The sequence below is a fragment of the Pelecanus crispus genome, chromosome Z (genome assembly GCF_030463565.1).
Source record: "Pelecanus crispus isolate bPelCri1 chromosome Z, bPelCri1.pri, whole genome shotgun sequence".
NCBI classification, from domain to species: Eukaryota; Metazoa; Chordata; class Aves; order Pelecaniformes; family Pelecanidae; genus Pelecanus; species Pelecanus crispus.
Window position 1 is genome coordinate 20707777 of NC_134676.1, and position 14842 is coordinate 20722618.

At 38.1% G+C, this 14842-nt stretch overlaps 1 protein-coding gene across 3 annotated transcripts in view; it reads right to left on the bottom strand.

Moving 5' to 3' along the window:
• Positions 1-1906: 1906 nt before the first annotated feature.
• The window catches only part of SLC38A9 (solute carrier family 38 member 9), a 31722-nt gene continuing 18786 nt past the window's right edge, over positions 1907-14842 (bottom strand). For all 3 annotated transcript variants that reach the window (XM_075726407.1, XM_009481616.2, XM_075726408.1), the window contains 4 exons: positions 13002-13115; positions 11527-11675; positions 3813-3902; positions 1907-2072 (listed from right to left, as the gene is read on the bottom strand). In XM_075726407.1, the coding sequence (XP_075582522.1) occupies positions 1907-2072; positions 3813-3902; positions 11527-11675; positions 13002-13115 (519 nt within the window). The remainder of the gene's footprint in view (positions 2073-3812; positions 3903-11526; positions 11676-13001; positions 13116-14842) is intronic.

A 14842-nucleotide genomic window follows, 5' to 3' on the forward strand; every position in this document is an offset into this window, starting at 1 on the left:
ACATGCAGTGATGACTATCTAGACATTCAAGGAAGTATTTTATGGGAGAGGTCAGACCCAGTCCCTAAAAAGCAGATGTCTTGGCCAGAGCTAATGGTGTCAGCACTGCAAGATAAGCTTGCTGTCAGGCAGTGCAAAGGGTGGATAGATATGCCCTACAGAATAAGGAAACCAAGCAGTGGAAAATAAGAGTATACACAGGGAAAATGACCAGGATGAGGCAAATAGTTTTCCCTAATACAGAAGAGATGATGCATATATTCTCTAATTCTGATTTAAAGGCACAAAAGTTTCACAAGGAAAAAAGAGAGAATCTGAAATAATTATTCTGTTCTGCAGATAATATTCCAAACCCATATGATCTTGTATTTCACACAAATCAAAGGACATTCATGCAAGTCAGTGTCCTTTACACAGACTGAGGAGCCCAACAAAAATGGATTTACATCATTACGACAAAAATTCACATATTTTCCCAGAGAAGCATGGTAATTATCTAGATTATGCTTTTCATTGTCTTTCTGATGAAAATATGAACTCTTACCCAGCAATGTAATTATCCTTCCCAACTCAAGTCCTACTTCACAAATATTGCATCACTCCATTTTCCTTTTTTACTTACTTCAGAATTTAGCATTGCTCAGAGTCCTTTTTCAATTATTCTGCATTTGTTGATTATTTGAATACACTGAAATTCTGTACAAAGACGAGTTTTTACTCTCTCTCCAACCACAAAAGATGGCATTCCACTAGTGTCTGGCAACTTAATTACTGCATGTTTTGGGTTAAGACTCAGACTCACAGGTGGTAGATGAAGGAAGGTTGTCTGTGTGCTTACACATGTACAACCTCTTAGTTAGGAAAAAAGAAGTTAAAAAATACCCCACAACAAACCCCTTCCCAGATTCTTCCAGTTTCTGTTAGGAATTGTCTACAACTTAAATTATTTCCTTTAGTCCACAATTCTGAAGACTGCTAGCTTTGACTCTCTGCTCCCATCCAAAATGTCTAGAGTAATGTAGTGGAAGAGCATAGTGAGAGAGCACTAGAGTAAGACCCTACAAGGGAGGGAGCAAGCCTGTGATGAACATTGTGTCCAACATGCATCCATAAAACCACATGCAACTCCTGACAAGATAACTTCACAGCACATAACAGCCCAGTTAACAGAGTTGAAGTGAGGTCAAGCCTGGAATTCTAATTTTAATTGTCTTGTTCTAATTTTTTTTATCCTCCTGACTTTTCATTGTAAGTTCACAAATAACTTGTGTACATATTGGTTCTGAATAAAACACTGAGACATGAGTTTATTGTTTCTCTTAGTTGGAATTTCCTAGAGGAAAAATATTGCCAAAACAATTTAATAGCATATTCAAAACTAAGAGTGCATTTTGCCCCAGATGACCATAAATTAACCTAAAAAAAAAAGACAACCATTTCTTCATTTACCAAACAAACAGGAAAATAACTGCAACAGAAGAGCATTTCAAATAGTCACTGAACAATACTGTGAAAGCATGTTTGTTAATAAAGGTAAGGACAGTTCCTTTGGAGGAAAGAGTTCTACTGCCTGAGGCTGAAAGCTGTGTGTTTTGAGAACAGTGCTGTAAAAAAATGGAAATATTTGAGCTTCATTAATCTTTGATGTATGTTCAGCAAAAACAGGAGAACCACCTCACTCAAATCTGAACCTTTTCACTTCCCACAAAACTGTGTTTTTAGAGGAGCAAGACCAGTTTCCTGTCAAGCACCTGAAAGATGTGTTTTGAATTTGTTTCAAAGGTGCAGCTTTTCTCAAGAAGATCATATTGAGGACTGTTCATTCTCATGCACGACAATATTGCTCAAGGCTGAGGCCAAATGTCACAGTACCACTTGTGACAGCCACAGGGAGAAGGGGGAGTTTTCACAATAGGAATTGTGCAATCAGATTAGCCAGTCCAAGGAGGATTATAAAGATGTGAATGATCAATGCTGGCCACGTCAGCTGCCCAGCACGGTGCAGGGAGATCACGTAGATGAGGGACGGATATACGAATACAAAGGCCAGACCACATGTTGCTCCAGAGTATCTGAGGAAAGTGGGGGAGAGGGGAAGAAGAAAAGAAAAAAAAAGAAAAAAAATGCTTTGTGTTAACTCTTATTTCTTCTTGTCGTTTTTCTCCCCTCAAACCAATGAACAGTCTGGCTGAACAATGACTATCTGCACTTGCTAAACATAATTTCTGTTCTTGCTGCCCTTTACCTCCTTCATTGACATTTAGTTAACCCGCTCTGTCTTGCTCAGCCCCCTGCTCCCCTGTACCTGTGCTCTGACATTCCTTTGACATTTCAGTCACGTCCTCAGATGCTTCTGGGGACTGACCCCCTATCTTTGACTTGATGTTTCCACTTTCTTAGGGGAAATTTGTCAATATGCAACAGAAAAAGACCGGACAGTGCATCCTTTTTTAGGCATCCTTTACTGTCAGAACTGCAAATCTCATTGCACCCCAGCCATCTGAGGACACATGTTAAAGCATGTAAGCACGAAAATGCTCCTGAATCTGCAGTTTTTATTTTAATTTATTTAATGAGCTCCTAGCAAACCATTCTCCAGACCTGGAAAGATCAACATGCCCTCCTGGCAACATGATCAACCACAGCAAGTGAAACATTTAACTGTTCTTTTTCTAACCACTCCCTTGCTTACCAAAACTTCTCATTATTTTCCCCTAATGTGAGTTTCCACCTACTAAGCTATACTGCAGCCAAATATGCATTATTAACTAACAACATATTTTATTTCAAATATTTGAACATTCCTTTCAGACAGAGGAAAGATCATAATACAGAGTAACTATCTGCAACACAAAACCAGCAAATACCTAAGTTAGACTGTATACAGACAATTTATCACCTGGAAATTCACTGTTCAAAATGTTTGATTACTATGCACAGTATGAACACATTAGCAGAGGTCAGGATCAGTTTGTGGAGAAATGTATTGCATGATATTTACTTGGAATTAATAACTAGACCATCTCTACTACTGGAATATAAAAAATTTCACTAAAAGGAGAGGTAGGGCAAAAGAGGAAATGGAAAAAAGCCCTCAAAGATCAGCCACTGAGCAAAAGTAAGTTATTTTGCTACTCTGGTCAGACCCAAGCCTGTCATTCTGGTTTTATAATTGCAGATTTCTATATTTTTAAACACCTCCCTCTCCTGGTTGCTGTAGGAAAGATGCAAACTAGGAATGAATGACAATGATTGCGAATAGGGTGGTGTCAAATGTAGAAAATAAAATTCATTAGATTATTTCCTCTAATCTTTCTCAATTACAGAAATTCTAGGTGTTTATTAACATGGTAAATTTAAGATATCATTTAGAAGTACAACTTTTATGTTCCTTTTCCCTTTGAAGTTACTTGCTTTCTTGGATTTTTATTATGGACTCTCAAAACAGCTTCACATGGTCTTAACACAGAACAAAAACTTGAGAGAAGCCACACAATAGCCGAGCAACTTTTCTACTGACACCATATTCTTTCATGTGTATAGTTGCAAGGTCCTCAGATACAGCTCCAAGGAAACTTGGGGAATCATCCAATCACCTCAAAATACAGAGGCACAATTACAGGTAGCTGGTTGTCAGAACTTTAGAAGAGCTGATCATTTATACTTCTAAAGCATTGTTTACAACTTAAAAAGGTGTAAGCCTCACCAAATATAAAGACAGAATTACCTGTACTCATACTGTTCCTTTTCAACATCAAGAGGCAAACATGCAGCAACACAACAGGAAAGTTCACTCTGCAATCAGCACTCACCTTATGATACCTCCTATATTCGGATAAAATCTTGCCATTGCTACTCCAGCTCCCACAATTGCTACATTCAGGATAAGCACATGGAAAATGCTACAGGAAAGTGAGGAAATAGTGTTAAAATCTATGCTGTATTTATTACAAAGTACAACTATTATCCTTAATTTACACTAACATTTAACTGGTACATGGATGCTGTTTCTATTTGCACGACTCACTCTATTAAAGCTAACTAATTTTACAGCAAACATAACATCTACTGAATATTCAGAGTGCCAAACTCTAAATATCTAGTGTTTTGACTCAAAATATTCTTAAGGCGTAAGTATGTGTAATTTGGCAGCGCTTCTGAAAAACACCATACGTGGTACTCAGCACTCAAGTATTTCAGATGGATATTCAAATACCAAAGAAACAATACTGTATAACTTAATTCCCACAAGAAAGAATTAGCTTGTTCAGAGAATGATCTGAATTGCTCAAAGTGAACTAATGGAAACCAGAAGAAAGGAAAAGATGCATCAAGTGGAAAACATTACATAGAATACTAAGAGGGAAATAACACCTTAAAACTTGAAATCTAATGTGTTTTGATAGAGGACAAACATTTAGAATGTTGGACATCATTTAATATTTAACCTGTGTACTATTTATGCTGGAATTTTTTGTTGAATTTGTTTTTACTAATAATTTCCTGTTGCTTTCCTTTTTGCATTAAGGATGAATTAAGGAGATCTTCTGTTCTACAAAAGCGGCTTTTAATGCATCAGACAAACTCAGTGTAGTTATGCACAGAGCTGAGACTCAGGAGAGTATCACTTTTCTTTAGAGATTATGGGATGTTGGCATATTTTAACATAAGGTAAAGTCAGGAAATAGAATAAAAAACTGCAATATTTTGGTCACACAGCTGTTTCTATGAAGGGAAAAAAAGAATTCACACCGAGGAAAGATATATACACTTACAGGTTTCGTTTATTCTTCTGGAGGATTTGATTTCTTAAAATAAGCAAAATCTGTAAGCCAATGCTAATTTCTTCTCAACTGTAGAAAGTATCTGTATTATGGAGGATGTCACTAACTAACAAGCTTTTTAAAAGTGACCACTGCCATGGCTGAAAGGTTGGCTGCCAGTTTCCAACTTAGGAATAAAGATTAGAGATGTAAAGTAGTCTCATTAAAGTTTAGGGGAATGGAGATAATTTAAACACAAAGGAATAATGTAAGATACGGACTATTTCTAACATTGGCTCTTACAGATTGATGTCAGTTTAATTTTGTACATGACATTTTAACAGTGGTACAAGAGGTGTATCCCAGAGACTGAAGATAGCAGTGGGAATACAGCAGCTGAAACTTGAACAAAAATGTAATTGGATGTAAACCTGGTAAAATCCAATAAAAAATAAAATCCTAAGAATCAGACTTATTGGGGAAAGAAGGACCAAACATTTACTGCTTCTCTAATATTGCTAAGGAAAGCCAGTTAACTAAACTGTTCATAAAAAAAAGTGTTTGCCATTAAAATTTACTTCCTCGCTCCCCACACAGATGGCAGATTGCAAATCTTACTGTCAGATAGCACAACTGAAGCCAAAAGTTTATGGACAGAGAAAGTGACGGCACTTCTTCCATTCCTTTTCTTCTGAGATTAATTTTTTAGCAAGAGGGATTAAAAAGAGTGCAGGCTTAGTAATTCAAAAAAGTTCTGCAAATTTAGGTCAGTTCAGAATATTTTAGCAGAAAACCTGAAAAAAGTCTGAAGTATTTCATTCTGACATGATTTAAAACAGAAGTGATTTTGTAGTTCAAAGTTGCTGCTTTTTAAAACATTAATTCAACCTTCTTATAACTTCAAAAGCAAAGTGGTGCATGTATGTGTTTGGTGTGAAATGAAACAGTTTTCAGCTTCTTGATCTGGGAAAAAATAATTGGGTTGAGGGGGGAAATCTGTTTTGCCTCAACTGAAAACAATGGTCTTAAAATGCTGGAGCTTCCAAAACAATTCAGGACTTGCAGTGTAGTGCTTTGCAGTTTTAATTGTTACAATTAAGCAGGATCCTCAAGAACAATACCAAAATCAAAAAGTCTGAAAGGGATTTAAATCCATCTGTTTCAGGGCAAGAGGTTACACTGTATTTCTCCCCTGGAACATCCTTGCTCCTTTTTCTACCTTTTTGAAACAGCCTGAGTACAACTCAGTAACAACCATGTTATTGGATAACAGGTGTTTAACCTGCAACCCCTTTCTTTTACCTAGGCAGATATTCATAGTTCATCTCAGCTCCAAGACAGGAAACAGCCTCATTCTTAATGCAGAGAAAGACATTATCATTTAGAAAAAAAATTCCTTCTCAATAAAGAACAATCTGATATCTAGAGCTACTAGTAGCTGTATTATTTGAGATGGCATTTTTCGTAAGACTGTAAGTTTCATGCAGGTGTGCTCCAGAAGGTACAAGCATTTCTCATAGCCCGTGATGTTCTAACAAGTTCTAAATTGCTCAGTTTTAGCCCGACACTGGCTTATGGTACAATTAATGGTCACCACGCATTGCAAAAGGGCAGTCAGAAAAACAGTATTTTTGGGGGGCATAACCATACCAGCTCTGCTTATTATGACTATAGGAAGAAAAGTATTTAGATGAGGTTAGACATTGGAAAGGATTTGGCCGCTTTTTACCTAACCACCCTGCTGGCACACAGCTGTTTTCTAAGCAGCATACTCTCTTCCTCGTGGTCAATGGCAGCAGCGTTGGGTGGCCCATGCCAAGGCTGGACTGTCCACCTGGGCAGCCTGATCAGGGTTGCTGCTCTGAGGCACAGGTTGGATTGCCTCAAGGAGGCTGTAATTCACAAAAGAGGCACACCCACATGGCAATCCAAGTGCGGCACATGGCACTCCGTCTTTTATATTCTGTCCTCAGTCTCAATATTCTTGGTTGGACAGATGAAGACTCTAGCTCTTTTCTATAAAGGGAATCACTGTTCACCTGCAAAAAATCCCGCAACCCCACAAAAAAGATAGTAGAGAAGGGGGCGGGGGGAAGGGAGCAGAAATCAAGCTTTTCCCTAAGTCTTGCTTTTTTCCTGCATTGCAAGGTTAACCTTTCAGACTGACAGAGTCCAGAAACAACCTGGTATGCCAGAAGATCATTAGAAGGCTTGCTCTATCAAGTTCTCTCCTGTGGAAGTAGTAGTCACAGTTAAGCCACTGAACGGCAGTGACTACATATATGTAATTAACTGCAGCATCGAAAACTGTGAAACCAAAGCCTAGGGCAGGGGATACTTAAAGAAATAAACTGATTTTAAATGCCCTCAGGTCAGATGCAAGGAAATTAGAAGTGCTGGACTCAGCATGGAGTCACAAGGTGAACACACACAGTAAGGGAAACAGGAAAGCAAGGAAAAAAAGCAAAACAGGATAATTTAAGTAAGAATTTTTGAAAGGTTGCTATACCTAAAAATGTATTTTCTTCCTGGAAATCTCACTCAAGTGACATCAGTCAAAAGATTATGAATCACAGCAGTTAAAAAGCAAGACAGAAGCTAGGTGAAGAGCAGATAACTAAACATGCATGCAAACAGCAGAAGTATATTTCATTGCATCAGAAGACACACATCTGTGGGAGAACTGGCAGGTCTGCTGGGCTACCATGGAGTAAAGGGAGGACAATCTCTAAGGAAAGCCAAGTGATTTCTGTCCATCAGCTTACTTAACCTCTCAGAACAGGAAAGATGTTAAAAAGTTTTAAAAAGTCATCAGATGACTGTACAAAGCATTTTATGCACGGCATATAATTAATCAAGGGAATTCTGTCACAAATATCACTTTAGCCAAGAGTCAGTAACAATCATAAAAAAATTAGCTTTCTGTGCATCGAAGATCCAGAGTCATGTAAGAAACAGCAGATAAACCACATGCCTCTGGCCCTAAGTCACCCATTAAATGACGCCATTGCAAACATATCTCACTTTAGAAAGGAAAGTAATTTCCCAATACATGATATTTGGCCCTTCTTTACAACACCAGGGAGAGAAAAGAATGAACAGTTCCTTGGGTTTCGTCCCAGTACGTCACTTTCTATGTTGCAGTCTGTACACTAGCACACATTTTGCAAAATTTAAGAAGTAATTAGGACACCTTCTCTTGTCTCTAAATCTTTTGCAGGAAGCACAGAAAGGCTGAAGGCTTTGTGCTGTTAGAAGACTACTGTGGCCAGCATGTCTACACAGGTATTTAAGACAGGCAGAGGCACAGGTGACTGATACCAGTACATAAAAGGAAGGAGACTCCCCCTTCTTAGCAGCAGGGGGGCTTTTGCTCTCCTCCTTACTGCTGGAGGACATAGGATGCCACTCATTTCCTCTATGCTTCAGACAAGCAAGCTGCCACTGTTCAGCTGATCCCTAATGTGAAACCTGGGAGAAGAAAAAGTTACGTATCATCTGCTTAAACTTTTAAGTTTGGAAGGGGTGAGCTGCTTCATCATGCAAGACTACAGGTTAGTAGGATACACTATGGATAAGTACAGCAAAGCACTGCTAGTAGAAAAATAGCACTGCAAAGTAAAAAGCGTGGGATAGAAAACATGGGGATCAGTCTTCAGACACAAAAAGCTCCACTGAAGCTGAGTAAATGGTTCCTCATTATAATCCAGTTATAATCCATGGCCTACCAGCAAAAGCCAGGATATGAAATAGGATGTTGCTTTTGGTAGAAATTGCCTTGGATTAGACCAACTGTCAAGACTAAGAACGACAAAATAGCAAACTAATACCTTGGTGCTTCATCATGTCCAGTGACACATAAATAGTAAAGAAAAAGGAGTTAAAGCAAAGAATCAAACTGATCTGAGCAATACAGTCACTGCTAGGAAATAAAAATTATCTGGCAGCCCTGTAAGCATGTGTTCGATCAAGCTATTCAATCAACAGCCAGCTTTAAGATGCATCCATCCAGAATTCCAAGTGCTCCAACTATTAACTTAATGGCTCTCCATTAACTCCATCCATAGCAACAGCAGGTATCCACATCTGCAAACAATTGCTCACATGAAGAAGCCTGGCTTTTAATACCAGGGAGCTTCCAGTTCACGTAAAACCTGCACCACATCCATGCGGAGCAACCCAAGGCTTAAAAATGAAGATAGGAAAATTTACGATGGGGACTTAGACCAGAGGAGGAGGTGTTTTGCGTTTTTTTGGTTTTTGGGTTTTTTTTGTAAAAAAATAAATAATTGGACAATTATAGCCAGGAGGTAAATTGATAACATTCAGCTGCAAAGGAAACTTAATATAGGAAGGATACACCTATGGAAATACATGTGATTTAAGACATTGAATCACAGGGTTAAACAAGGTTAGGTTGCCAACAGATATCTCCAAATGCACAATCAATATGACTTCAGCACACTATCCAATGTGCTGTATAAACGGATGGATATACCATCACTGCACACCCCTAAACCCCACTTCCACAACCTGAAAATTAAAATAGGAAAAGGTAGGAAAATCATGTAAACGTAGAGAACCAGTCACAAAAATAGAAGATTTTAAACAGTGGGGTTTGGGGTTTTTTTTAATTGTTCTAGAAGAACAGCACAGAACCTCACTTTATATTCTGCTCTTTTTCTCATTCTTCATCCTTTTGGCTCATTATTTATGTAGAAATTTCCTCCAGTCAAGTGACTGGGAATATTCCCCTCCATATATAGATGTTATGCACACATTTAAGAGCTAAAGCTTGAGTCTCTGCAGGTCAGTCTTCTTACTGCCCGAGAACCATTAGCCCTGGATATTGAAGATTTTGATAAAAGAAGCCAAGTATATATAACTACTAGCAGAGTGCTCATTTTCCTACACAAAAGCCACGGAACTTAATATTTCCAGCTAATTTCTTCAGGGTGGATCAACAGGCTCTCCAGTGAGACAACAATTTATGTCAGTAAGAGGTACTTCTTTATCTTTGCAAAATGGTTCCCCACAAAATCATCTCTGGGAAAAAACTCAGAATACTGAAATTTCTCCTAGAAAGGTGGAATTGGTACAGTGCTACTAAAGGACCTTTGTCAGCTTTAGCTACAGGTGAGAACCAGTCATCAAAAGACGTATTTCACAACCAGGTAGCAAATATTTACTATCCTCCCAGACAGGTCCTGTGCTTGCTACCAGTCTTCAGTTAGCCCCCATTGCATAGAAGAACTAAGGGTTGACCTTGCCTGTTGTAAATGCACAGAAGCCAGAGCCTGGAAGTTAGCTGAACGATTTTTGTGCTTTGAGATACCTGGGATACTAGAGAGGGAGACACAGCCAGCCAGTCAGCCTGCCAGAATGTACTGCCTTATCACTACAGGTTGGAGGCAGCTAAGCGGCTTCCTAGAAACTATTTTTGACTTCTCAGAAACTTTAAATACCTCCCTATAAGGAGCCTTTAAAAAAAAAAAAAAAAAAAAAAGTAAGTGAAGCTACCCACAGGACATCCTGGAGACACGAACCAAGCAAGTATTTGCATCATCACATTCGTCATACCATGAAGGCTTAAAACAGCAAGCTGGAATTAACCTGAGAAGAGACTGGTATGAAGCTGAAGGTTCTAGGAGAGGGCATGAGGGAAATAATAATCATTCTGGTCAGGGAGTAACTGGAGGGATGAGATAGGAAGAGGCACATCTACATAATATAAAGGACATGGCTATTTCCCAGTGGCTGTGAAATCCATGTTTAGCGCTTAAATCAATGGCCTTGTTTCCAACAGTAACTTGCAGCAGTTCCTAAAAATCTCCTCAATGTTGAACTGCGTACAATTTAGCATCAAAAAACAGTAGGCACTTATTTCACTGCCTAATTTTAGGCATCCAATTTCTAGACCTTCTCATACCTATTTTAGGACCCAGAAGAAACCTGAAACTTGGAACAACGTCTTCCCAGACCTGTATGCTACTGCTGATGACACAGAGGAAATACACATTTCTTCCTGGGATTTTTTTTTCCCTTTCACAATATAAAATAAGAAACTCGGAGATAAATGCCAACTTCTCAGCTGTGACAAATTCAGACAATACTCCAAATATACATGTCTTAGGTTTTATTTAAAAAAAAAAAAAATTGAAATATGGATCAGCTCTACTCTGGAGTTCAGACAGTGCACAAATGCAGGGGTGTGGCTCATCTCTGAAATTAGCATGAGAAAAGCTATTTTTATAAGCATAGCAGCAGCCTAGATAACACAGCTAACAACTCACTTAGCTATTAGCTCCATTTAAAAACAGATAGATGATTACTAATTATGCACAATCAAAACACATGTGGCCCCCTGAAAAGTTAATATCCAGAGCGTATGTCCTTCACAGCTTAAAGACTACAATGTTTCTGGACTGAACAAAATTTTTTTCCTGTACAATTTTTGTTTTGCTATATAAATGCATAACACAAAGGAACTGTGTTGACAAAACTCCTCTGTTTATTGACAAAATGAAGAACTAAAACAAAAGAACCCCCTATTCCGCTCTGCTAGGCTGTAGCAGTCCTGATCTGCAGGCAAGTTTATTTTGTATGCCTATGCACCCCCTGAGTCTACAAACGTTGTGAAATTAGCTTTTGAAATGTACCTAATGCAGCAAAGAAAATCCCTGAAAGCTCAGCCAAATTTCTGACAACAGGTGGCCAGTTAGGCAAAGTGTGCCAAGCTCTTGTCAAGGAGTAGAATTCTTACCTTGGGTAAGCATTTCCAAAAAACTGCCTTAACAGTTGAACTCGTGCCAGATAGCCCAACAGTGGATACACAGTCATCATCTGGAACAGCAGGAATATTCTTGCAACAAATGACATGATGTCATCGCTGGGAAAGTTATCTAGAAAATTCTGAACATAGGAATAATGTTACACTTATCAATGGGGGCTTGATTACATGTATCTGCTAATTTTTAATAGCTGTGTGAAAGAAAGGAAGGGACAAAAGCCAAGCAGCTACAATTGCGAAATTAACTCCGTAACACAAAATACCCTCTCCCTCTTTTTACAATTGCTTTGCCACCAAATACCAACTGATTTTTTAATATTACAGGGCAGATGTTAGCTTTCACGTTAGCATTAAAGATGGAATTATTTTCTAATCTTCTGAACTTGCTCAAATAATCAAGGCTGTGGAACGGCCACCTGATTTTTTAGGCAGATGGATTCATATGCCCCTATTACCTGTCATATCATATCTAGATATTAAAAAGTTATTTAATCAGTAAAACTGGATCACATATGATCCCTTCCTCATTTGTATACTACAAATGGGAATATCCAAAAAAGTAGCATAAGACTTAAGTATCATGGAAATATACAAATGGCTTCGTAACTACTTAGGATAACTACAGAAAATAAACAGGAAGAAAATCACTTGTCACCTATTATTTAACTGTGGATTTCACCGCATGAAGTTATTTCAAATGGTTTAAAGAATCATTTCACGGTTAAACAGTGGTACCAGTTCTAACTAACCTACAGACAGAGGAAGCCTTTAAATACTGCTTTATTGCTAAATATTATGCAAGAGATATGGAACGCCTGGCATAAAATGGATCACCAATTGATAACTCCTATCTTTGAAGTAATTTAGGGTGCGGGCATCAGCCTTGCCTATAAGCAGATAAGAGTTTAATAGCCTTCACAGGGTGTTTCATGTGGTGCTATATCTGAAGAACTCTGCTGGCAAGGCTCACCATAGTGTTAGACCTCAAACCTACCCAGAGCAAGGACTCCTATCTAAATGTGCTTGCATTCACATTATATTTCTTTTTCTGGAGTACCTGAAACCAGTCCCAATGAGTGGCATTGGTCACTGCACACACAACTAAACATAAACACAATACTTTTCAGGATTAAAGAAGCTAAAGAAATTAAAGCCTCAACTGTTCACTTGTTCATTTTGGTCCTTTCTTCATCAATTTCACAGAGTATTTATTAAATGTTTGGTTGTCACAGAACTACTGGCAACCAGACATGAATATAAATGAGATAACACAAGCATTACTCAGCTGCTTGCAGTAGTGCCCGTGAGGCATTAGGCAACTGACCAGAGTCAAGGACAGATGGGTCTGCCAGGGTGAGTCATGAAGCAAAAAGCAGGAGCAGTTCTTTTTTTAATACATATTTATTAAAATATCAAGGACAAATACATACTGCAGTAAAATATCTCACCTGTTCAATACATTCTTTGGATAGTGGTGGTGAAGGAAAAGATGCAAAAATTATCACTCCGACATACAGATATGTTAATCCCACCAGGAAGTATGCAATAGAGAGGTCTCTCACCTGAGGAAAAAGAAAATCTTACTTTAGCCAGCACTGACACACCAAAACAGGCAAAATAAAAACCTCATGAGAAGGTTTCTATTGCATTTGTTACTGTTACTTTTATATTTATTACTGTTTTATGTTTATTAGTACTACTTTTACATTTTTACTTTCTATTACTTGAATAGGGACTTCAACTCTGGTCCTGGATCAGATCAGAAAGCTGCAAGAAGCTATCCCAAAGTGGAGCTAGACAAGTATTATATATATCTACATACAGGAAAGGCACCAGGACTATGCCAATACATGTAGCATGTTATTCCTGGTCCCACAAACATACACTAGTTATTAAAACAAACAAACAAACAAGAAACCCCCTCTACTTTCTATATTCACCTACTCCTGCAAAAAGCCCTGGAATGCAGAGACAGCTGTTGAAGACAGAAAGCCCAGCATTACCATATGTTAAATTTCTTGTCAGGACTAAAATCTTGCCATTAAAGACATCAGCCTACCCAACTGCAGATATAAAGTAAACAACATTTTTTAAGAAGCCACTTTGAAACCTAAGAGGATGATCCACACACACTGGCTCCAAACCAGAAACTAATATGTCAGGCTTCTGTATGAATGGCATGATAATGGAAGATATAGCTAATACACCATTAAATAAAAATACAAATAAACTACAAATAAAACAGAAAGGCATAGGTAGGCACAGAGGTATATATATCCTTTAGCTTTCACACTGTATTTTATAATGACTCTTTCATTTAAAATTGCCTATCCACTTTATTACTGAATTTCTATAAACACCCCAGGTAAATGCACTAAATAATAGTTAAAGATTTTTAGGAGAGAGTGCTGAAGGTAGGGTCATAAATCCATATTTAACTATATTACATATACCTAAATACAGATTTAAACATTAACTTCAACGTTCACTTCTGAAAATTTTGACTATATTTATAAAGTATCCATTACATAAAAAGATTGTCAACTACACAAAAATAATTAAAAGTTTTTAGCAATATTTAGTATTGGAAAATAAGCAGCAAATCTACTCAAGTACTTTATGAAATTGCAGAATCCACATATACATAAGAGTGACCTCATAGCAATGTGCTTAGTTGGTTATTCTTCTACATCAATTCTGCTTTTTGGAAATAAAGTGGGAGACCATTTGTTTCTAGTTATTAACTAACTATATTCTGTATAAGCTTATGCTACACTACAAAACACTCATTACCGTATAGCAAACCATTTGTTCAGCTGCTAATAATAATCAGCTTCTTAAAGGATTTTAAAGGATTTTAAAGGATCCGGAGCAGGATCATAATTATGGCCTCCAGCCAGCTCACTGAGTGTGGGCAAAGCTTGATCACATCTATGCAAGGAAATGTTTCCCTAAGTGTTTCTTCACACAATCTCTTTGACAAAAGAAGCATACCCTATACTGTTCTGGGATCTTCTAAGGGCAAGACAGTCCCTGAGGAAAGTACAAAATGCTAGATTACAAGTTTCAAGAAAAGTTCAGAAGGACGACGGTTTTTAGTGAGGCAACTGGAATCTCCTGCTCATTTTGCCAGTGCTCTTGGTGTAGAAGATCGATGCCTTTTCCCATCAGCCTGGAAGAAGCCAATGGTATTTCTCATCAGACAACAATGCGCTATCAACGTGTACCCCAGGGTGGCCCTCATGTCCCCAGCGGCTGCACACTTCCAGCTGCAACCTATTCCTCCTGC